The 25133-nt window shown below is 43.1% G+C and overlaps 1 protein-coding gene across 1 annotated transcript; it reads right to left on the reverse strand.

The window, feature by feature from the left end:
• Positions 1 to 1996: 1996 nt before the first annotated feature.
• LOC110288657 (disks large homolog 5-like) lies at positions 1997 to 5938 on the reverse strand. The gene is made up of 4 exons (XM_085843340.1): positions 5794 to 5938; positions 4634 to 4793; positions 2844 to 2987; positions 1997 to 2210 (listed from the first exon to the last, which is right to left on the reverse strand). The coding sequence occupies exons 1-4, from the start codon at positions 5930 to 5932 to the stop codon at positions 1997 to 1999; spliced, it is 657 nt and encodes a 218-aa protein (XP_085699466.1). The 5' UTR covers positions 5933 to 5938.
• Between the last annotated feature and the right edge of the window lie 19195 nt (positions 5939 to 25133).

The raw sequence follows: 25133 nt of genomic DNA on the forward strand, positions 1-25133 counted from the left end.
TAATACAGCATGTGCACTGGAAGGACAAAAGCCAACTGCAGGAGGTGTGGGGATGCCTCAGAGGTTAGAGCATCTGCTACTCTCTAGAAGACCCACATGGTGCCTAACAGTCATCTGCAGTAATTGCTGTGATTCCTTCTTCTGGCCTCTGAGGGAACTGCCCTAAGGAGGAGTCCCATACAGTAGGACATTGAGTAGGAAAAACACCCATTCACATAAATGTTAAACATAAGTCTAATCAGCAATAACAAAAAAAAGCAAGTTTATGGTCAAGGTCAGCAGCATCTATCAAAAGCTATTTCCCAGTATGACTTGGAAGGTCATTATATCTGCTATGTGGTTGTCACTGATGCTGTATTGCAAGCAAAACTGAGGCACATGGCTCTGGCCTTCCTCATTTATTTTATATTCCTTTGTGAATATTTTTATTTCCTCAGCAGCTTTACACGAATGACAGTATATTACTCAGTATCTGGTCCACAGGGTCATCAATGAATGTGTGTTACATAGTACTGTATGTTAGGAGTATGAGAATTTATGAAAGCATGGATACAGTATGGTAGTGATTACATCATAAAGTGTGTGTTCATGGGGTAAGTGACATTATCCACACACAAAAGATCATCCATTGCCTTGTATACCCCTAGGAGGCTATGACTTTACTATGTAGCCCTGGCTGCCTGGAACTTACAGAGATCCACCTCTGGCTGTGAACTCTAGGTCTGCAGCAGGGGACAGAACACCTGAATAAGGAAGATGGTCTTAAGAGTCACCACTTGCAAATCAATTTTTATTCATAAGAAATAGAATTTTTCAAAAACAGGTTATAAAAGTTCAATTAATATAGAGTTAAAAGTAAAAACAAAAAAGGCAAAACAAGAACAAGAACATATAACTTCTACATAACATTGCAACAACTCAAACAAAAAGCAAAACTTTAACCAAAACTCTTAACAGAAAATGATTGTGCAGCTGCTCTCTCTTTCTGCACTTTTAGCAGCACAGACCTACAGCCTGTTACTCCTCTTGGACACTTGGTGGCAGTGCAGTTGCCTCAGTTCTCTGCCTAGAGGAGTTGTCTGAAGAGAAAAGGGAACAACACCCTGAATCAGCCATGGCTTCCTAGTAAAGGCCTATTCACCCTAAGAAAATGAATTATATGGAAGAAGATTCATCCAAGGAAGTTTGTGGATGCTGGGGATGGTGTTCAGTAGGGGCCTCCTGGTGTGGCAACTCATTCTGCAAGATGCTCTCTTCTTCTGCTGTGGCCAATCCCAGCTCTCTTGCAGTTTCTGAGACCTGGGAGAGGAAGGCAGTTATAAAGACACAGGCATGGCAGCTGTGAGGCTGCTGCCTCCCATGATCTCAACTGTACTTGACAGTCAACATTAATATTTTAACTGAAATTATTGATGTTAAATCTGAAGACAGGCAAAGTATTCAACAACAGTCACAAAAACATGGACTGACAAAGATCAACTCAGGCTTCTATCAGTTCCAACCAAGAACATGGCAAAGGAAGAGACCTCAATGGATTACAGGAAGAATGGAGAAGGCCACATGCCATCCAGATCAATGATAATGAGAAGCACTCATTTGACATTTGTACTTGGCTCTAATGCCTCCAAGGTGCAGGCACATGGGATGTCATATGACCTCTGCCTGTCTCCTGTCTAAGGACCCAGACCTCACTCAAACCTCTGCATAGCATTCCACCTATCATGAGGACATGCAAGAATGTGACATGTTATTCACCTGTCACCCTTAGTTGACTGCAGATTAAAGCAGAGTTGAAAGGTACACTTGCCAGTGGTAATGGTATCTCAAAAGAGGCTAATTCAGTGTCTCACAAGAGGCTAACTTCCCAGAATACTTATGTGAAGACAGAGCAATGAACAGATACATTCCATGGGGAGGGTGGCTGCTTGGGAACATGGATTAGAAAGGTGGTGGGGGTAAGCAGAGATAGAACTAATGTGCCAATGGTATCAGACAGTCATAGACTGACCGAATTGTTTGTCCCTACCTGATATTGTTGAGTGCCAAGTTTGCTGTTCTTCTCCTGTTCGTCTTTACCACTCAGGTTCAAGTCCACTAAATATTGATGGATGATGGCCCAATCAGCCTGTACTTCCTTGCTTTCCTGCTGCAATATCACCAAATTCTTCTTTATAAGATTCTTCTCCATCAGGACCCGACTGGACAGGTTACTGGAAACACACTCGGCATGGTAAGTTCCTGCAGACTCCTCCTACCATTTCTACTTACAGGTCCCATTAACCTGACCTGTACCCTGGCTCCCATGAAGACCTAATACAGTCCACCTCAATACATCTATGACAGCTGCACAAACAGCAAACAGCCATTTCAGGGAAAAAGAAATTATTGCTGCAGCCCAAACACCAATAAGGGTCTATGTCTCTCCAAAGGAAAGAGGGATCTCCATCTGCTCATGACAGCCCACGCATTGGGGCAACACCAGTTAGGGTGCCAATGCAATCAGGGTAGTCAGTAGAACCAAAGGGAGGGCACTCTATCCTTGTGTTACATCTCGCTCAGCTCTGTAAAACGCTGCCTGAGCCCCAGAGGCCCAGTACAGCATAATAACCTCCTCATGATCTGAATCACTTGTCTATCTAGAGGCTCCTGAGGATGCCTGGAGAACACTGGCAGTGGTAACAGTCTCTTAGAGACCTAGGAAAACTGAGTCCAAAAGATCCAAGGCACACTGATGGCTAAAAAGCAGAAAGGATGGAACCAGACCTGCAGACTCTCCAGTCCAGAAACAAAGGTAGGTAGAAATGGCCATTTCACTAGTGTTGGCCTCCCTGACAAGAACTTACCGATAGAAATTTATCTCCTTCTTGAGCTCCTGGATGTTCACTCGGGGCTCCATGGTCTCCATCTCTAAGTTGTGTAGAAATGTCACGATCTCCTTCTCCTTTAACTTCATTTGTTCATAAAGAGGATTTTGCCTGTGGTAGGGCCTGGCCCCAGGAACACAGAACTCTATGAACTTAGGCTTTTAGTAACACATGAACTCAGGCTGGGTCCTGGACTACTGCAGCCATGGAAACCACACTCTGCATTCTAAATGCTGGGATTTTCTTAACCTTGGGAAACTTGCTATCCTGGCCCCAGAACACCAGAAGCTAGGTGTCTTAGTCAGAGTTTCTATTCCTGCACAAACATCATGACCAAGAAGCAGTTGGGGAGGAAAGGGTTTATTCAGCTTACATTTCCACATTACTGTTTTCACTGAAAGAAGTCGGGACTGGAACTCAAGCAGGTCAGGGAGCAGGAGCTGATGCAGAGGCCATGCAAGGATGTTCTTTACTGGCTTGCTCAGCCTGCTCTCTTATAGAACCAAGACCACCAGCTTAGAGATGGCACCACCCCCAAGAGTCCTTTCCCCCTTGATCACTAATTGAGAAAATGCCTTACAGTTGGATCTCATGGAGGCATTTCCTCAACTGAAGCTCCTTTCTCTGGGATAACTCCAGCTGTGTCAAGTTCACACAAAACTAGCCAGTACACTAGGCATCCAGATGGAGGGTGCCCTGGCTCCCTGTGTTACTCAGTAGGGCTGGAAGGGCAAACTAACCAGTTATGCTCTCAGGAGCATAGGCTACAAGTCTTTGCCCACCAGACACCTGTGATTGTACTTCCCCTGTTTTCATAAAAGGGAGATTCTGAATCCTGGATAACTAATACTGTAGAGGCAGATATTACACATAATTCTAGAGATGAGACCAGACATCACCACAGATTTATAATCTGCCCAAGGGATAAAAATGTATGCACAGTTGTGACCACATAGTCAAAGTGCAATGCTATCTAAAGTGGGGACTACCAGACCTCCGGACCCACATCACCTGGAAACTGTTAGGCAGGTAAATCCTCAGGCCAAAACACCTACCCCTAGATTCCAAATTGTGGAGAGAAATAAAAACATACAAAAAGTATTCACAGGACTGTACCTGTGCACGCACACAGACTCACAGACTTAGACCTGTACACAAGATGGAGAAACAAAGAGTGAGAGAATGGGAGAGAGAGAGAGAGAGAGAGAGAGAGAGAGAGAGAGAGAGAGAGAGAGAGAGACAAAGAGAACACAATGAGAGGTAGAAGAAATGTATGCAACATTACTGCCTCAGAGTATAAGGCACACAGACAAAGAGGAACAGGCATGAACCTCAGGCATTTTAATCAAGCACTGAGAAGAACCATGTGGGACCAGGCCCCTCCAGCTGCTACCTGGAGGTTCCAGCACTCAGTCACCTGCCAGACAAGTAAAAACACAACTACAAACTCCCATCCCCTAGCAACCTCCTGTCAAAGGCTTCCCAAATGAACTCTAGGGACTCATCACTGCCTCTGTCCTGAGTTCTTCACTCAGACTCCAAGTTCCTCTTTTCAAGTAGCGGGAGCAGAAGAGCCTATTTCCCTTCTCACTCCTGACAAAACTTCAGGTGCTGCCTCTCCTGTAAGAAGTATTTAAGGGCAGGAAGTGGGGCCCAGTTATGTTCTGGTGGTAGAGCTTCCTAGAACCCACCCCTTTAAAAGCATAAAATAAGGGAGGCATTGCAGACCCCAGACTGACAGCACAGGTTTTGGAGCAATGTATACATACCTCTTGTTCATGGATCCCTCTGTCACGTAAATCAGGCGATCTCTCAGCTCCTTTGTCTCCTTGGTAATGAGCTGGATCTCTTTGGTCAGCTCCTCCTCTTCCTTCTCAAACTGCTTCTTGCTTATGACAGGTACAGGGGATGATGTCTGTCTGTGGGCCACTGTAGGTAGATGGATACAAGAATCTTTGATGTGAGAATGCAGAGTGTAGACTGACCACAGAGAAGGAAAACATGCCTGTAACCTAATGACACCACCAAGAGATTGGTCCCAGCATGAGATGTCTTCTCAGTGGATCTCAGTTCTACCATCACTCTAGAGAGATCAGGTGATGTAAGTAGCCAGATGTTTCCTCAGTCTCCCTAAACATGCTCATGAGGACCAGAGATGTCTTCTCCAGGATGATTATCAACTGCACAGGGTACAACTTGGCTTCAGAGCTCTGAGCCCTGTGGTTTCACAAGTCAGATGATAAATTCACTATTCAAAAGTCTTTGAGTTTTGGAGATGATCAGATATCCTACCTGTTACTCTAAGCCAAGGAATTGGCTTAAAAAGCCATGCAGGGGGAGAACATGGTCAACACAATGATCAATTTCCCCTCCTGAAACACCAAACACCCCAGAAGTAGCAATAGAATCCCCCTCTGTCTGGGTGTATCAACTGATAGTTCTTTGTTTACAGTATAGAAATGCCTGCCACCCACAATTGGTGATAAAGAAAGGTAGGAACTGTCACAAACAGGAGGTCAGAGTAGTTCTGAGAACATGAGGTCATGGTCTGGGGCACCATTCTCTCCCTGCACTAATGTCAGATAAGTACAGGAGCTAAAAGAAGCCATGGACTGAAGTGCAGGATTTCCCTCCCCCAAAATGGCATAGCTTAAACCCGCTGTCACTCCTGATGGTCTCATTCTGTCCCCATGTAACACCCACAATACCCAGTGTAAGTAAGACTTGAAGTTCATAGCATAACAGGTTTGACCTTGCCAACGCCTGCCTTACAGGATGGAGAAAGTACTGATGTGAAATCCATGATGTTCAAGAATTGTGATAACCATGGAAATTTTTTCGCTACCAGAGTCTCCAGTTCCACATTACTAGAAAGGCCAGCTCAGGCCACCCCTACCAGGAAGCTCAGCATCCACTTCCCAGGACTTACTCCACATTCGCCAAGTCCACCTCCTTCGTCCTTCATTACTCTCAGATGGAAGGCCAGCATCCTTCCTCCCCTCTCTGGTCTCTCTCCCATCCACATTGGCTCTCTGAAAAAGTCTGCTAAGTCGGGCAAGCATGGTCATCACTGAAATTCCCAGCAACTGACTGGGAAATCTCTGTGAGCTTGTTGTCACTACAACACTGGTGACATCACAGAGGTTGCTAAGAACTCTCCAGGAGACAATAGCATGTCCAGGAAGAGACTGCTGATGTCATGGACTACATAGGGCCTTTGGTTCCCTGCTAATGTTCTCCCTGTACTGACAGGAAGCTGAGCTGCCCTTTCCTGGGGCATAGCCATTGAGCATATCCTCCTTCCAAAGCCAGGGTTTGCTCTAGGCTTGATTGGCAACACCTATGTAATTCCTACATATCTAACTCTGTGTTTCCTTTCAAAACCCTTCTCAGAAATATCTCATCCTACCTTAAATGTTCCTCAATCAGCAATATGAGCCATTAAAAACTACTGAGAAATCATACCAGTTCGAATATGCAGCCAAAATCTACTTCTCTCTCCTCATGTACTGATGCATGAAATCTCATCCAGGCTGAGCCTGCAGGGCCGGTTGCAGTGTGGGTGTGTGGTAGGGGCCACACTCATGAAGCCTTGTGCTTAGCATTTGAAATTTGCCCCAAGATCCCTTAGGAGGGAGACATGCAGTCATCATGCTTCTGACAACAGTCTAGAGATCCTTTGGCAGAGAAAACTGAAATATTGGAGCCACCAATGAGTGGCCCTCCGATTGTGTGGGGGCTTTTCTCACTGTACCAAACTCACCAATCAGTATTGCTTACAGTCTTCTGTGTGCCAGACCATGAGATTCTGTATGAAATAAATAATATATTCAACAGAGGTGCAGATATGCAGGCAGAAGGTATAGGGAAATACAATAGACATAGGTTTGTTGACAGAGCAAGGGCCTAGCATCTTGTATTTGGGTTCATGATTGGCCCCACAAGCCACACAAAACCCAATCTCAGTCAAACATCAATGATTGATTAAATGCACACCCTATTGTTGATGATCAGAACCATAGCTAAGGTTTGGGGGGCTTAGCCATGGTTCCCAAAATCTATCTTTGTTAACTTATAAAGACAAAAACAAAAACAACAAACAAACAACACAAAACAAAAACAAATGAACAAAGCACATGTAGTGCATATGAAGTTAGGGAAGTGTCCGGTGCTTAGTTTTGATCTTGCTATTTTAGATACAACAGTGCATATTGACCATTAATTGGAGGGGTCCCATGGAATGGTTTATGGACCATTGTAAGATTAACAAACCTCATACAGAACATAACAGGATGTGTAACACCATGACTTTGCTCTGAGTCAGGTTGTTTTTCTTTGTTGATGATTGGCTGTCATATGACAGCAACAATCTGAAATAGGGGGCAGACATAGAACACCATGGCTATTGCTATACTGGGCAGTACATGCCTCAGCATTAGATTATCCAGGTCTCTCATAATGACTAGTTCTGTCTTCACAGTTCTTGGAGGCCCCGCTTGTAAGCCTAAATATTGGAAAGTGCAAACAGAATTGTCTGAGCTCAAGGTTAATCTGGCCCGCAGCGGGTATTTGAGACTGTTTCAGAAAACAACACTGAAACACACCCAAGGCCTCACTTACCAATCCTTGTCTATTATAAGGAACTCACCATTCTCTCCCTTCCAGCCTTTCTTTCTGGGAAGATAGAGAAGTGAAAATGATCTTTCCATTCTAAAGACTATGTTCTCCTTTTCCCTAAAACCACATTAAGAACAAATGAAAGTGAGTGTCATTATCTGAACAACTGAGTAATATCCACTGCTGCTAACGTGATATTTTGCCTATGACAATCTTAGCTTCCTTTAGTGTTGCTGCTCCAGCAGGAAGTATCAAGTGCTAAGGCCAAAGCTCAGAGAACCTTTCAAGGGGCTAGACAGAAACCATCAGAGACACTCCACTTCCTTGTCCTGAGATGAAATCCAGCAACACAATGTGAACTTGGTGGCTAATTAACCATACATCATACTTCCAACTCCACCTTTCTGCGTTCAGTACAGGAAAGTGTTCATGCACCTCCAGGCCAGATTTATCTTGATATATATCCCAGGGCACAGACTTTTTAGAGAGTTGCATGTAGTCAAGCAGTTGGTGCCCTCAGTAAGATGTGAAGACTATCAATAACAGGTGACCACACTGTATTTGTTTAAACATTAGTTGAAAATTGAGCATAACTGAGGAGTGGGACACCAGTAATGTGTCATGGCCTTTTTGTGCCTAGACATGGCTCAAAGGGAAGGTGGGAGGAGACCTTGGGTTGCTTGAACAGATAGAGTGGGGTGAAATGTGCACTGACCAGTCTGAGCAACAGTGCTGAGGCCCCTTATTTCAAGTAAAAAACATTCTCTGTCCTCCTTCCAAAGAGCTCCTGTTGAGGTCATGGACCTTGTATAAACATGCTAACATCATGCAGACATCTTTCCTAATGATACAAAGTTCTCTCTGGTGAGGCTTGCCCTCTTACCATATCTGTAGCAAGTTTGTCACAAGGCAGCAGTCTATTTCATGCTGTTGCTGTAATATGCTTCCCAGTTGTGATGGTTTGTATACTCTTGCACCAGGGAGTGGCACCATTTGGAGGTGTGGCCTTGTTGGAATAGGTGTGACCTGGTTGGAGTAGGTGGGTGTGGGCTTAATACTCTCACCTTAGGTGCCTGGAATCAGTCTTCCACTAGCAGCTTTTGGATGAAGATATAGAACTCTCAGCTCTGCTTGTGCCATGCCTGTCTTGATGCTGCCATGTTTGATGATAATGGACTGAACCTGTAATCCAGCCCCAATGAAATGTTTTTATAAGACTTTCCTTGGTTATGGTGTCTGTTCACAGCAGTAAAACCCTAACTAAGACACCAGTCATGGATGTAAAACAAAACGAAACAAAATCTTGATTCAGAGCAGGGTTATGCTGACCACGTACCCTGTTATGTTCTGTATGTTATGAGGTTTGTTAATTTTATCAATTTCCACATCTATATGTTTCACATAAGAACTTTCAAATTCAAGCTCAATATGAACTATTATTGTCTAAAACAGCTTGAGTCAGGGCAGCATTTCCAGCCCTTGTGCATGAGCTCTTTGTGGTTTTTTTCATGGAGCTTGCCCTAAGAAATGTCTAGCATACAGTTTTCAGCTGTTGCCCTGTGTTCAGTCCCTGTTTAACTGAATTCAGTGTTTCTGTGGTTTGTTTGGTGACCCTTGGACAGCAACACTTCCATTCAGCAGCACATAAGACACTGAGCCAAGGTCAAGAATGGTGATATCTTGCCATAAATTATGTGCTGTTAAGGTCTATTTCTTGGATGTAGCAGAAAGATAGATCCTATTTCCTAATTTGATTGGTTAGTTTGTATCTTTTTATTGGGAGATCAAAGCTATTAATATTGGAGTTATCAACAAGCAGGGTTTATTGATTCCCATTATTTTGTTGTTATTATTTGGGTTTTTCCCGTCATCTTTCGATTTGTTGGTCTGGGATTATTTTTTATGTTTTATTTGGATTTTGTTAACCTCTTCAGATTGAAGTTTTCTTACTAGTGCCTTTTGTAGAGCTAGACTGATAGGTATTGCTTAAATTTGGTTTTCCTTTGTGATTGCTAGTTTTTCTAGAGATAGTAGTCTGGGTTGGCATCTGTGGTCTCTGAATTTGTATAACATCTACCTGTCCATGTCCTGCTGGCCTTGAGTCTCCAATGAGAAGTTGAGTGTTATTCACATGATCTGCCTTTATATGATATGTAGTCTTTCACCTTGTAGCTCTTAATAGTCCTTGCTCTGTACATTTAGTGTTTTGATCATTATTTGTTTGGGGAATTTCTTTTTTGATCCTGTCTACTTGGTGTTCTGTATGCTTCATTTACTTTGATTGGCACCTCCTCTTTTAGGGAAATTTTCTTCTATAATTTTGTTAAGAATAATTTCTGTGCCTCTGGCCTGGATTTCTTCTCCTTCCTCTATTCCTGTTATTCATAAATTTGGTCTTTTTATAGTGTCCCAGGACGTTTCCTGCCTGGATATTTATTTGTTTATTTTAAGAATTATTTATCTTTTGTGTATGGGTATGCTGTAGCTGCCATCAAACACACCAAAAGATGGTTGTGAGCCACCATGTGGTTGCTGGGAATTGAACTCAGGACCTCTGGAAGAGCAGTCAGTGCTCTTAACCACTGAGCCGTATCTCCAGCCCCTTTATTTATTTATCTATCTATTTGTTTGTTTACTTAAGCTTTATCGTTTTCTCTGATGGGGATATCCATTTCTTCTACCTGGTATTTATTCTGTGCCTGAGATTCTTGCTTCCATGTCTTGTACTTTACCCGTGAGGCTTACCTCTGTGGGTTCTGTTTGACTTCTTAAATTTTCCATATCCAGTTTTATCTCAGTTTGGGTTTCCTTTAGTGTTTCTATTTCTGCTTCCACGTCTTGAATGGTATTCTTCATTTCATCCTACTCTTTGTTTGTATTTTCACAGACTTCATTATGGGACTTATTCAGACCCCTTTGAAGTCCTTGAATAAATCTATAGATGCTCTCTTTAAATCCCTTTCTTGTGCTTCATTTATATTACATTTCTAAGGGTTTGCTAGAGTATGGTTACTGGGAGCTGGTGAAGTCATATTGTCCTGACTGTTACTTATTGGGTTTTCAATGGTGTCTAGGCTTCTGGGGTTGGGGAGAGTGAAGTGATTCTAGGTGCTAATATGTGGTTTTGCCTTTTGGCTTGGTGCTCCATTCCATGCTTTGGTTTCTGTTGCCCTCTATAGATCTTAGGAAAGTGTGACAGCTGTGGGTTGCCTGTCATCCAAGGCAACTCTTATAAGGACAAGATTTAATTGGCGCTGGCTTACAGGTTCAGAGGTTCAGTCCATTACCATCAAGGTGCGAACATGGCAGTGTCCAGGCAGGCATGGTACAGGAGGAGCTGAGAGTTCTACATCTGAAGGTTACTAGTAGAATACTGGCTTCCAGGCAGCTAGGACAAGGGTCTTGTCGCCCAGGCCCACAGTGACACACCTACTCCAACAGAGCCACATCTTCTAATAGTGTCACTCCCTGGGCCAAGCATATACAAATCATTGCATAGAGAGAGAGATAGCTCAGCGGTTAAGAGCACTGACTGCTCTTCCAGAGGTTCTGAGTTCAATTCCCAGCAACCACATGGAGGCTCACAACCATCTGTAATGAGATCGGATGCCCTTTTCTGATGTGTCTGAAGACAGCATACTCATATACATAAAATAAGTATATAATTTTTAAAAAAGATAGGTAGGTAGATAGATGATAGATGATTGATATGTGAGAAAGAAGGGGAGTGATAGAATTAATTCTTGATATGCAGAAGGCTATTCCCTGAAATCTTAAAAATATCTTCTTCTGGGTTGGAGAGATAGCACCGATCGCTATTCCAGAGGTCCTGAGTTCAATTCCCAGCAACCACATGGTGGCTCACAACCATTTGTAATGGGATCCAATGCTCTCTGCTGGTGTGTCTTAAAATAGCTACAGTGTTCTCAAATACATAAAATAAATAAATTTTAAAAGATATTGTAAATGTTAAATTTTAAAAGATCATCTTTTTTTCCTTTGCCTTCAGATACAAGGATATATGTCTAGAAGTTCATAAATACCCTTCAGTTTTCTTTTTAGTCATGAATGAATTACCAAAAATCAATGATGACCTCTTCAAAACTAGTATCACACCTTTTGGTGGGTCGGATGGCTTTTATCTATTTCTTAACGACCTGTCCCTCTTTCCCTACAGATAGATTTCCTTATTTCCACATTTTTCCTTTCTCACTAAGTTATGCAACAATGAGGTCTGAAACAATAAATTAGTTTCAAAACTTTAATCACTTTGCTGTACACACAGTTTGAGTCCATGTGACATTTCACGTAAGGAGTGATGTGGCAGATACACACCCTGTGAAGGAGCTGATGATCTGATGACAGAATCTGAAGTCAACCTGGCTCTGGAAGTCATGGTGAAGAGCTGTGTGGTGCCTGAAAAGGAACCGTGTCCTTATGCCTGCCACTTCAAATGAGGTGGTGGTGGTGGGGTGGGACCTGTGTGTTTCTTGCCAGCTACCCAACAAGACTTCCGCACAGTGTAAAAGTATTTCCAGCTCTTCATACTCCTGTGGGATATGATTTCTTCACTTTAGAGATGAGGAGAATGAGGTTGAGAAAGTTCAGTGGTTTGTCCAACGCCATACAACCAACACATCCATGGCTGACCCAAGACTGGACTGTGTAGGTTTAGAAGCTGTGCCCCTCCTTAGCAGATACAAACTTTTCCAGAGCAATCCTTGCTTCCTTGAATGACAGGTCTAAGACAGCCCTTTGTTGCTAAAGTGGTAGTTACTGTTTTTGCTATCATTATGCCCAGATCATAGGGTCCTCATAGAACACCAGAGACGACCAGGAATCCAACTCATACACAAAATCATAGAGTCCTTAATCAAGCTCTGTGGAAGGTACTGAGCTGGGATAAGCCTTGCCTCTTTACCATGGTTGCAGCAGGGTAAGGGATTTTACAACTTGACAGTTACAGGATTGGTTGACATTTGCTTGGCACATTTCTACTGACAATAATGATTTCAGTTTAGTATGAACAATGGTTACTAGTTTAGTCAATATGTTTTGGGACATTAAGTACTTTCTAAAAACTGATCGCTTGTTGCTGAGGATAGAGTGGCTGACTGTTTAGAGGAATTGTGGTTGTTGTTAGGGGACATGGTTCCTGGAACAAGATGGGTTTTTTTCCAGTATCTGAGTTCATTCTAAGGGCAAGTTAATCATAAAATGGAGTCTAAAAGCAAAATGAGGTTTGTAATGTTAAGCTGGACCCTTCATCTATATTATTTTATGGGTGGTCCAGTTTCTGCTCATTAAGCAAAAATTTCTTGGCAACTGTAGGCTCAGCTATGTTAGAATACACAGAATCATTTCATCAAAGGCATAACAGTAGGGCTGAGACAGGGTCAAACACTATAGCACAAGCTCAGCTGGAATTCACTATATAGCCTAACTCTCGCAGGATGGAGACTCCCAGCAATCCTCCTGACTCTGTCTTCCAAGTGCTAGGATTACAGGTGTGAGCCACCGTAATTCATTTATGATACAATTTTAATTAAGTTCACTGGCTTCAAACCTGAGTGCCTTTGATGGCCATAACAACATGAAGTGCCCATAAAAGAACAATCAGAGGCAGAGATAATGTGTTACACAGGAAAGGTCAATTAGGACACACAAATCAATTAAGCTATTTCTCTGTCAATTGTTCAAAGCACAAGATAGCATTTGGCCTGTAAGTCATCTAACAGCTTTTAGGAGATCAGTAAAGTGGCTAGGTGGTGGTAGCACACACCTCAACTACCAAAGTCCTCTTCTCTATCTGGCATCTTCTGTTCAATATTATTTCTATGAGACTCATTAATAGTGCACATAATAACATGATCTTATCTTTTTTAAAATTCTGAATACTAATGCAATGCATCTTAATATCTTAATTTATTCCTCCAGTAGGATATCAGGAGATATTGCTGTCATTTCCAGTTTAAAATTCAAGCTTCCCTGAAGGTTCTCTTTTTGTTCATATGTATGGTTAATCCCAGCACTCCAAGAGGCAGAGGCAGGCAGATTTCTGAGTTTGAGGCAAGCCTGGTCTACAGAGTGAGTTCCAGGACAGCCAGGGTTACATAGAAAACTAAAACTAAAAGAAAAACGAGTGTGTGTGTGTGTGTGTGTGTGTGTGTGTGTGTGTGTGTGTGTGAGAGAGAGAGAGAGAGAGAGAGAGAGAGAGAGAGAGAGAGAGATCAGTGTCTTGGAATTTGATTGCTGTGAAGAGACACCGTGACCAAGGCAATTCTTATAAAGGACAACATTTAATTGGGGCTGGCTGACAGTTTCAGAGGTTCAGTCCATTATCATCATGGTGGGAAGCATGACACATGCAGGCAGACATTGTGCTGGAGTTGCTTAGAGTTTTATACCTTCATCCAAAGGCAGCCAGGAGGAGACTCTCTTCTACATTGGGTGGAGCTTGAGTATTAGGAGACTTCCTTCAATAAGGCTACACCTTTTCCAACAAGGCCACACCCCCTAAAAGTGTCACTTACCATGGGCCAAGCATATTCAAACCACCACAACCACTAAGGCGTTATGCTAGATCTACAGCTAAAGCGGATACGTTCCAACATGGTTCTAATTCTCAGTTGGCTCAGTCTATGGTTGACAAGTTTCACAAATGAGGTCAGTTGGCATCAACATTGAGGTCAAATCCTAACATGTTGGGTTCTGAGCTGTGTGACTAGACAGAACTAGCTGTGGGTTGAAGATTTCTCATTTATGGGTGTCTATAAACCAGTTTTGGCATTCCTTTGCTTTGGGGCATGAAAAATTATGATCAATTTCCTTTTTATTCCCCCCACTGAGACTCATTTCCAGCCTTGATTTTGTCTTTTTGTTTTTTTGTTTTGTTTTGTTGATTTTATTTTGTTTTTGGGGGGTTGGGGTGGGGTGTTTGTTTGTTTGTTTGTTTGTCTGCTGATAGGAAACCATAAGGTAAGTGTTCTTTTTTATTAATTTTGAGATTTATTTATATACATGTATGTATCTGCACCACGTGCATACCTTGTGCCTATAGAGGCTAAAAGTGTGGGTATCAGGTTCCCAGGAACCAGGGTTACAGATGATTGGGAGTTACCAGGTAGGAGCTAGAAATCAAACCCTGGTCTTTTGCAAGAGCAGCAAATGTTATTAACCTCTGAGCCTAAGAACCATGGTTCTCTTCTCTACCTGGTTTCTTTCTTTCAGTATTATTTCTATGACGTTCATCAATGGTGCACATAGTAACACAATCTTATGTTTTTATTTCTGAATACTAATGCAATGCATCTTAATACATCAATCTACTCCTTCAGTAGGATGTCATTAGATGTTACTGTCACTTCCAACTGAACACTCGAGCATCCTTCAATGTTTTATCTTTATATGTACTCACTTTTATGGGTATACACTTAAAATGGAATTGCTACCCTATAAAGAACATAAATGCATATCTACTTATACTTGTATATGGAATGTTTTATTTTTGGAGCATAAGATTTGTATCTATTCAGTTTGAGTATGCACTGCCAATTTCTAGAGTGATTGTCCCACTTCCCATAGCCACTCCCATCTTGTCCTTTGTTGCACAGGTGGCATTATGCTTCCATCACTGTTTAGACACCAGACACTCGAAGTATCCGTTGTAAATGGAGATGGTGTCCCACCTCACGTCATGAGCAAACAAAGGGTCAGAGGCTAAGCTGCCTTTTCCTGGACATGTTGTTCATTTAATCTGCACACGCACCACTGCTTACACCCAGAGCAACCCCCAGGCTCAATTTAGAAACCAGTCACTGGTGGCTTATTTCAGTGGGAGGCCTGATTTATTAGGTCCATATAAAGTATCCTCTCTCCAGAGCCCTCTAGTCCTTTTCCGAATCAGGAACTATTCTGAAGCTCAAATCCTGCAGGTCATCCTTATCTCCAGAAGGAGTTCTACTTGCTGTCTTTCTCAGGTTGACGTTGCATAAAACTGTAGATGTGTGTGAGGGGAGTCAGTCCACACACAGCCTGTTCCTGGCAGCCAAAATGCCAAGCCGGTTTTCTGAGTGGAGATACCGATTGTTTTCCTATGAGTGGGCAGGAAGGGGAATGCTATTTGAAACCTCCTGATAGTTTCTGTTCCTCTGCCAAAGTCAGCTCTTTCTATCATTTCCTTCTTTAACTGACTCCATTTTAAAAGCATCATGGGGTCTATCGGTCATGCAAAATGCAAAGAACATTATAATCTATAGTCTCTTTTTGGAAATTTGGTTAACTGGGCTACAAAAAATGGCTCTAGGAAGCAGAGCATTTGCCATGCAAGCACGAGGGCTTGAGTTCAAATTCCCGATAGTCACAAGCAGCTCCACATGGGAGAGTGTGTATCTCTACTTCAGCATCCTGTGGTGGGAAGTGGAGCTGAAAGATGCCCATCTATACTGGCAGACCCAACAGCAGGTGACAAATAGATTCTGCCTCCATCAAACAAGGTGGAAGGACGGAACACTAAAGTTGTTCTATGACTTCCACATGTATGCCACGGGCATGAGTTCACCCACACATAAAGTTTGTATAAAAATAAAAAAAAAACCTTTCAATTGAACTGTCATCTAATATTGGAGGAACTTTGTTCTAGCTTCTTACTATTTCAAGATGCAGTAATTAAACTATTGACATAATTCCATATATTTTTTGGGATAAAGTGTAAGATTTCAGTGATTTTTTCCATAATTTTTAAACTCAGGTTACATTCCAATCAAAGCCACCATCCCCCTTTCCTCTCAGTCTTTCCCTTTCCCTCTCTACATTGCCCCCTCTGCTTCTTCTTAGAGAAGGGAAAGGCCTACTTGGGTACCACCCCACCCTAGGACATCCAGTCCCAGCAGGACTAAGCACATTTCTCCCACTGAGGCCCAATTTGACAGTTTAGATAGGGGAAGGGGATCCAGTGGCAGGCAACAGAGTCAGAGATAGCCCAGCTCCAATAGGGAGCCCACATGAAGACCAAGCTGCACATCTGCTACAAATGTGTGGAGGGACTAAATCCAGCCCTGAGTGCTCTTTAGTTGGTGGTTCAGTCTCTGTGAGCCCCCATGGGCCCAGGTTAGTTGACTCTATAGGTCTTCTTATGGTGTCCTTGACCCTTTAGCTTATTCAATGCTATCTCCCAGTCTTCCACAGGGGTCCCCGAGTTCCACCCGATGTTTGGCTGTGAGTCTCTGCAGCTGTCTCCATATGCTCCTTGAAACATTTATGCTAGATTTCTGTCTAAGGTTATGATTTTGAAAAATGTGGTTCAAGGGACTGGACAGACTGCTTAGTGGTTAGGAACATTCACTATTCTATCTTAGGGACTGGAGTCTGGCTGTCAGCCTCCACGTCAGGTGCCTCACAAACACCTCTGTCTCCAGCTCCAGTGGTTCTGACACCTTCTTCTAGCCTCCAAGGCCATATACATAAATAATTCATAAATAAATATTTTTTAAAATATGGTTTGTGTACAGTTCTCTCTGAAAAAAAATTGGACATTTACTTTTGTAGTTGTTGAGCTGGAGTTCAGTGTAGCTAGGAAGTCACTATCTAACCAGCTGTCCTACACTTCCTGCTCCAACCTCCTGGATGCTGTCGTTACAATGCACTGTGTAAGTGTGCCGCTACGTACCATTTATGCTACATTGGAACTCGGCTGTGTTCATGTTGGCAAAGCACACTATCAGCTGAGCTCCCTTTCCAGCCCTGTTGCCTTTTCTTTAATTGGATTTACACATATATATTAAGTATTTTTTTACATCAATTTAAAGGTTACAATCAGATTTTAGTTTATTCACAAAGTTTTGCCACAATCAGGACACTCTAATTGTTTTCCAGCATACTTGGGAAGAAATCCCATACCCATCAAAAATCAGTTACTATGCCTTCTCTCTGGCCCCTGGCAACCACTAACTTGACTTCTGACTCAGTGCATTTGCCTATTGCCAGCATTTTCCAATAAATGAGGTCACCTATTACACAATGCCTTGTGGCAAGCGTCCTTCATTTGACAGGTTTTCAGGGATACATGTTTTCACCACTCACCATGGTTAGTATTTCATTTCTTTTCTGTCAAGATTCCACACTTGTACCAGTCTACGGAGGGGCAGTTTCTGGACCTGTTCAAAAGTTGATGGGCATTTTATTGTTTTTACTTCTTATTTAAAATTGATTTTTTAGTTAAAAATCATTCTAGACAGACATGTTATTAACTATAATAAATGCCAAGAAGAGGGCAAAATGCTCACATAATATACACTGTTACAAGACCCATCACAGGGAAAGAATTGCTACTGAGTATCAGCAACATTTTCAGGACTTAGCAGACATGTTCCAGGAGAGGCGGACTTCTAATTACTGGAGGAGGTATGCCTATGGTAGGCAGAGACAAGGACAGTTAGTGATTCTATGGGAATGGACAAATGAATGTGCACACCAACACCCACCTCCCCTGACCTGGGGAAGCTGAATCCGGGTCTTATGTGCACCATGAAAGTAATTTAACCAATGGACTACATCCCCAGACCCTATTAAGAATTGTTGATTCATAGCAGCCTTATTTATAATAGCCAGAAGCTGGAAAGAACCCAGATGCCCCTCAACAGAGGAATGGATACAGAAAATGTGGTACATTTACACAATGGAGTACTACTCAGCTATTAAAAAGAATGAATTTATGAAATTCCTAGGCAAATGGATAGACCTGGAGGGCATCATCCTGAGTGAGGTAACACAATCACAAAGGAACTCACACAATATGTACTCACTGATAAGTGGATATTAGCCCAAAACTTAGGATACCCAAGATATATAATACAATCTGCTAAACACATGAAACTCAAGAAGAATGAAGACCAAAGTGGGGTCACTGTACCCCTTCTTAGAATTGGGAACAAAACATCCATGGAAGGAGTTACAGAAACAAACCTTGGAGCTGTGACGAAAGGATGGACCATCTAGAGACTGCCATACCCAGGGATCCATCCCATAATCAGCTACCAAACACTCACACCATTGCATACACTAGCAAGATTTTGCTGAAAGGACCCTGATATAGCTGTCTCTTGTGAGACTATGCTGGGGCCTAGCAAACACAGAAGTGGATGCTCACAGTCAGCTAGTGGATGGATCACAGGGCTCCCAATGGAGGAGCTGGAGAAAGTACCCAAGGAGCTAAAGGGACCTGTAACCCTATAGGTGGTACAACATTATGAACTAACCAGTACCCCGGAGCTCTTGACTCTAGCTGCATATGTATCAAAAGATGGCCTAGTCGGCCATCACTGGAAAGAGAGGCCCATTGGACACACAAACTTTATATGCCCCAGTACAGGAGAACGCCAGGGCCAAAAAAAAAAAATTGGGAACGGGTGGGTAGGGAAATGGGGGAGAGGGGGGAGGGTATGGGGGACTTTTGGGATAGCATTGGAAATGTAATTGAGGAAATACGTAATAAAATATATTAAAAAAAAAAGAATTGTTAAATCCTACAGCTTACCTATACACTACCTATTCGTGAGAGGGAAGGACAGGGTATTATCATCACAGACCTGTCAATTCTGATCAAGAAACTAGATCTACAAACAGAATCTAATAAATATCAGAGCAAGACTAGTACTTCATCACACAATAAAAACAAAACTACATGTGAGGGCTGTGGGAGTACTGGGAGCCATGGGAGTACTGGGAGCCATGGGAGTACTGGGAGCCGTGGGCTATAGAACCAAGGGAACACTGGAAAGGTGTTCAACGTGTGAACTTGCGAGTGCTGTCGTATTATAGACTACAGGCAGCCCTGGAAGCTTCTGAGCAGAGGCATGATGATAAATTAGTACTCTGGGAAAGTAAGCCTTCGGCCGTCCACAGGGAGGGTCGGTTTAGAGATTGAAGAAAGGAACTCTGGTAATAGCTGGGGCAACAGAGATCTGGATTTCTGTTTCAAAGTAGTCAACGTAGACCGTGAATGTGGTGAATGTGGTGATGGGTTGTCTCTGGTTTTTATTTTTTGAGACAGACATGAGACAGAAATTAGTGTTTCTATGGAAATGGGTAAACAAGCATGCATACACAATCACACCCCCTTACATGTAACTTTTAAAAAATTAATTACTTAAAAGTAATTGTTCACGGGCTGGTGAGATGACTCAGTGGGTAAGAGTACCCGGCTGCTCTTCCAAAGATCCGGAGTTCAAATCCCAGCAACCACATGGTGGCTCACAACCCTCCGTAACGAGATCTGACGCCCTCTTCTGGAGTGTCTGAAGACATCTACAGTGTACTTACATATAATAAATAAATCTTTAAAAAAAAATAATTGTTCACTTTACATCCCACTCACTGCCCTTTCTCCCGGTCAACCCCCTCCCACATCCTTCCCCCATCCCTCCCTCCTCTTCTTATCTGAGCTGGTGGGAGCCCTCCTGGGTATCTCCCTGACCCCCTGCCTCAACCCCCTCACCCCAGCACATCAAGTCTCTGCAAGTCTAGACACTTCCTCTTCCACTGAGGCCAGACAAGGCAGCCCAGCTAGATGAACATAGCCCACGTACAGGCAACAGCTTTTGGGATACTCCAGTGGATCAGGACTCACACGAAGGTCAAGTGGTCAAGCTGCACATCTACTACACATATGTGGGGCTGCCTAGGTCCAGCCCATGTATGTTCTTTGGTTGGTGGATCGGTCTCTGAGAACCCCAGGGGTCCAGGTTAGTTGACTCTGTCAGTCTTCCTGCGGAGTTCCTATCTCCTTCTGGGTCTGCAGTCTTTCCTCCTGCTCTTACATGAGAGTCCCCAAGCTCCATCCACTGTTTGACTGTGGTTGTCTGCATCTGTGTGGGTCAGCTGCCTCAGTGGAGCCTCTCAGAGGACAGCCATGCTAGACTCCTGTCTGCAAGTATAACCGAGTATCACTACTACTGTCAGGGATGGAGGTTGTGCATGGGATGGGTCTCAAGTTGGGCCAGTTATTGGTTATCCATTCCCCCAGTCTTGTTCCATGCCCTGTGCTTGCATTTCTTGTAAACAGGATACATTTAGGGTCAAACGTTTTGTGGGTAGGTTGGTGTCCCTATCACTCCATTGGGGTTCCTGCATGGCTACAGGAGAGGTGGCCTCTTCACGTTCCACATCCCCAATGCTGTGAGTCACACCTAAGGACACCCCCATTGGTTCCTGAGCACCTCCCTTACCTCAGGTCTCTGTCACATTCTGGAGATGCCCCCCACCTCTCCTCCCTTGCCAGCTGCAGATTTCCATTCATGCTCAAGGCCATATGGCCACATCTCCTGTCCTTCCCCCTACCGGCTCCAGAACCACCCCTTCATTCCTCTCCCCATCCCCTCTTCTTCCCAGTTCCCTCCCTCCATCTGCCTCCTGTGGCTATTTATTTCCCCTTCTAAGTGAGATTCAACTATCCTCACTTGTGCCTTCCTTCTTGTCTAGCTTCTTAGGGTCTGTGGGGTGTAACATTGTTGTCCTGTGCTTTATGGCTAGTATACACTAATTAGTAAGTGCATAACATTTATGTCCTTTTGGGTCTAGGTTACCTTACTTGAGATGATAGTCTCAAGTTCCATCCATTTGCCTGCAAAATTCATGATGTCTTTGCTTTTCTTTTTAAAGATTTGATTATTTTATTTATATGAGTACACTGTAGCAGCCCTCAGACAAACAAGAGGAGGGCATCGGATCCCATTACAGATGGTTGTGAGTCACCATGTGCTGAGAATTGAACTCAAGACCTCTGGAAGAGCAGTCAGTGCTCTTAGCCACTGAGCCATCTCTCCAGCCTGATGCCTTTGTTTTTAATAGCTGAATAGTAGTCCACTGTGTAGATGTACCACATTTTCTTTATCCATTCTTCAGTGGAGGGACATCTAGGTTGTTTCCAGTTTCTGGCTATTATGAATAAAGCTGCTATGAACATAGGTAAGCAAGTGTCTTTGTGGGATATTGGAGAATCTTTTGGGTATATGCCCAGGAGTAGCATAGCTGGGTCTTGAGATAGAACTATTCCAAGTTTTCTGAGAAACTACCAAATTGATTTCCAAAGTGGTTGTACAAGTTTGCAATACTACCAGCAATGAGGGAGTGTTTCCCTTGCTCCCCATCCTCGCCAGCATGTGCTATCTCTTGAGTTTTTGATCATAGCCATTCTGATTGGTGTAAAATGGAATCTCAGAATTGTTTTGATTTGCATTTCCCTGATGCCTAAGGACTTTGAATATTTCTTTAAGTGCTTTTTGGCCATTTGAGATTCTTCTATTGAGAATTCACTGTTTAGCTGTGTACCCCAAGTTTTAATTGGGTTATTTGGGTTGTTGGTGTCTAACTTCTTGAGTTCTTTATAAATTTTGATATTAGCCCTTTATTGGGTGTAGGGTTAGTGAAAATCTCTTCCCAACCTATAGGTTGCCCTTTTGCCCTATTAACAGTGTCCTTTGCCTTACAGAAGCTTTTCAGCTTCATGAGGTTCCCATTTATCAATTGTTGTTCGTAGAGCCTGAGCCATTGGTATTCTGTTCAGGAAATTGTCTCCTGTACCACGAGGCTTAAGGCTATTTCCCACTTCCTTTTCTATGAGACTTAGTGAATCTGGTTTTATGTTGAGGTCCTTGATTTACTTGAACTTAAGTTTTGGGCAGGGTGATAAATATGAATCTATTTTCATTCTTCTACATGTAGACATCCAATTAGACCAGTACCATTTGCTGAAGATGCTTTCTTTTTTCTATTGTATTGTTTGGTTTCTTTATTAAAAATCAAATTTCCATAGATGTGTGGGCTTATTTCTGGGTCTTCAATTCGATTCCATTGATCACTGTGTCTGTTTCTGTACCAATACCATGTAGTTATTTTGTTGTTGTTGTTGTTATTTGGTTGTTTTTTTCTTTATTTGTTTGTTTATTTGTTTTTATCACTATTGCTCTGTAGTACAGCTTGAGATCTGGGATGGTAATTCCTCCTAAAGTTCTTTTATTGTTCAGGATTGTTTTGGCTACCCTGTTCCCCCACCCCATATGATGTTTAGAATTGGTCTTTTAAGGTCTATAAAATAATTGTGTTGGAATTTTGATGGGGATTGCATTGAATCTGTAGATTGCTTTTGGTAAGATGGACATTTTTACTATGTTAATCCTACCTATCTGAGTATGGATGATCTTTCCATATTCTGAAGTCTTCTCAATTTCTTTCTTTAGAGACTTGAAGTTCTTGCCATACAGATCTCTCACTTGCTTGGATAGCATTACACCAAGCTATTTTATATGGTTTCTGGGTATTGTAACAGCTGTTGTTTCCCTAATTTCTTTCTGAGCCTGTTTACCATTTGTATAAAAGAGGGCTACTGATTTCTTTGAGTTAATTTTGTATCCAGCCACTTTGTTGGAGGTATATATCAGCTGTAGGAGTTCTCTGGTAGAATTTTTGGGGTATGCTGCTTGTGCCCTGGACTACTTGACACCTGACCCTATCTGCCCTATCTGGGGTTGGAGGTGAGGTGGCATAGAGTCAATGACACAGACTCCAGGAGCAGGTGAGAAGTGCTGCAGCAAACTCCTCTCAAGATTGCTGCAAGCTCCTTTAATACCCTCCACCCACGTCCCATTGATCCCAGCAAGCATCTCTTCTAAAGATCAGTTCCTGATTGGCTGGCATTGTCTGCTTCAGTAATCCTTGGTTTCTCAAGTCGTCTTCAATTAGGTCCTCCTACAGGAGACCTTGCACCTGTACAGCCCACTGGCATTTGCATAGAGGTGGCTGCTGCTGTTCCTCCCACATTTCCACCTTTTTGTTTTTAGATTTTGACAGCCTAGTGGGAGCTGGGGTACCATTGCCTCAACATTGCTGACCTTACCTCCGATGACTCCCAGTATACTGGACTGTGCCTGTCTTAGGTTGTCCTGTCTTCCAGGCTCTTACCTGTCATTGGCTACAAGCCCTTAAAGATATCACTCTAGAGGCATGTCATGTAAGGAGGAGATGAGGAACAGCCTACAAAGTGGTCTCAGGGATCTCTGCGATCCATGCTTTGATCACTTCCTTTGGGGGGGTCACAATCAGGATTTTCGAGAGCCATCAGCACCAGGAATTTCGCCTTATTTATGGAGCGCTACCTCGAGATATGCTGTGTGAGACACTTAAACAAAATGATTATTGGTATGACAATTCCTCCCATGGTAGCATAAGTGGTTATCCACAAGGGGTCAAACAGCCTCTTAATATTATCCCACACTTTCCCCAAGAACCCGGCATCTAGGGAGAGCACAGATTCCCTGGTTGCGTTGAGACTAGCTAAGTTCTCCATTAGCAACACAGCATAGTTAAGGAACTTGTCTGACCAGGTACCTTCAAGATATTGAGCCAACTGTTGTCTTGCTTCCATGGAGTTATGCACCTGGTAATGGGTTAGGTACATTAAGTGAAACCTGGGGTCGCATACCAATAGAGACATGGCCCTAACAAGGGCCAACTCTTCTGCCAGTAAGTCAGTCTGTTGTTGTAAAATGTGGATTGCTTAATAAAGATATTGATTTAGCACCTTCTGCACCTGTAGCGCCTCAGCTGACTTAGAGACTTCAGGACTGACAGTCTCTGCCGTAGTGGCTATCTGGGTAAAGGCAACAGCAGCTGTTGTTGCCCTGGCAATGCCTGCAATGACCCGGTGTGGGGGTTGTAAGTGACTCTAGGCCATCAGCGTGACAGTATGAAAGTGAGTGTATATGCCAGGGGCATCCAAATAGCAGCTGGTTCCCTCATCAGGATAATCAGTGTTGAATACCCCATCCAGCAGGTGGTCAGGAGACATTTCTCATTAAAGCAGTAAAGCTGTCTCTGACATTGGAGGTATTGGTGACAAGAAAGAAAAAGGGAAATCAGACACAGACTTGGGTAGCTTTCCAGCCAATATGGCTGCCAATGGTCACATTCACGGGGTTTGCCCCAGTCCGCATTTTCACCGACTGGTTTATATGGAAATATGTCTCATTAAAGAGACAGCCACCATCTAGAAGAGTAAGGGGGGGTGTAAGTCATTTAGAGTGGCCACATAAATTCCAATAGCTCATAATGGGATTATATTGGAATCTAATTGGATCCCTGATAATGCAGGGATATTGGACGCATCATGTGAGGTAAACCTCCACATGCCAAGTGTGAGGTTAGATGACAATATCGGTTAGTCCCAGGCAAGCTTTATACCCAGTGCAGGCTGGCAGTGCTCCCAAGGGATAGGAAGCCCCACAAAAGTGGGCTTTTGAGGGATGCTTGGACTTCAAGGCAGGGGTAGGCGTGATATGCTTGGGGTATCCTTGGGGATTTGTAGTCAGTAAGGGGATTGTGGTGCCATAGGTTAGATTACGATGAAAGTCCCCCATGGTCATATTGGATAGAAGGATCACTGGATACAAGGGCTGATGGAGGAGACGTTGATGGTAAAGCAGAGAATTTCTGCAGGTGGGCAGAGAGATTGGAGGAGAATGGAGGTGCAGCGGGGAGAGCAAACCCCTTACATGTAACTTACTTAGCCTCTCGTAAAACCATCCTTTTAAGCACTTTTATCTCAATCCTTTGAGGGAAAAATGTCTTTGTAAATGTTGGCTGAGCACAAGATAGCACAAT

Source organism: Mus caroli, unplaced genomic scaffold, assembly GCF_978045245.1.
Source record: "Mus caroli unplaced genomic scaffold, Mus_caroli_1 scaffold_9, whole genome shotgun sequence".
Taxonomy (NCBI): domain Eukaryota; kingdom Metazoa; phylum Chordata; class Mammalia; order Rodentia; family Muridae; genus Mus; species Mus caroli.

Bases quoted from the DNA above. Each gene is read 5' to 3' on its own strand.
- LOC110288657 (XM_085843340.1), bottom strand. From the start codon at position 5,932: ATGACCATGCTTGCCCGACTTAGCAGACTTTTTCAGAGAGCCAATGTG. The intron at 4,794-5,793 runs GTAAGTCCTGGG...ATCTACCTACAG, and splicing joins GTGGACTTGGCGAATGTGGA to TGGCCCACAGACAGACATCA. The intron at 2,211-2,843 runs GTAAGTTCTTGT...GTGTGTTTCCAG, and splicing joins AAGGAGATAAATTTCTATCG to TAACCTGTCCAGTCGGGTCC.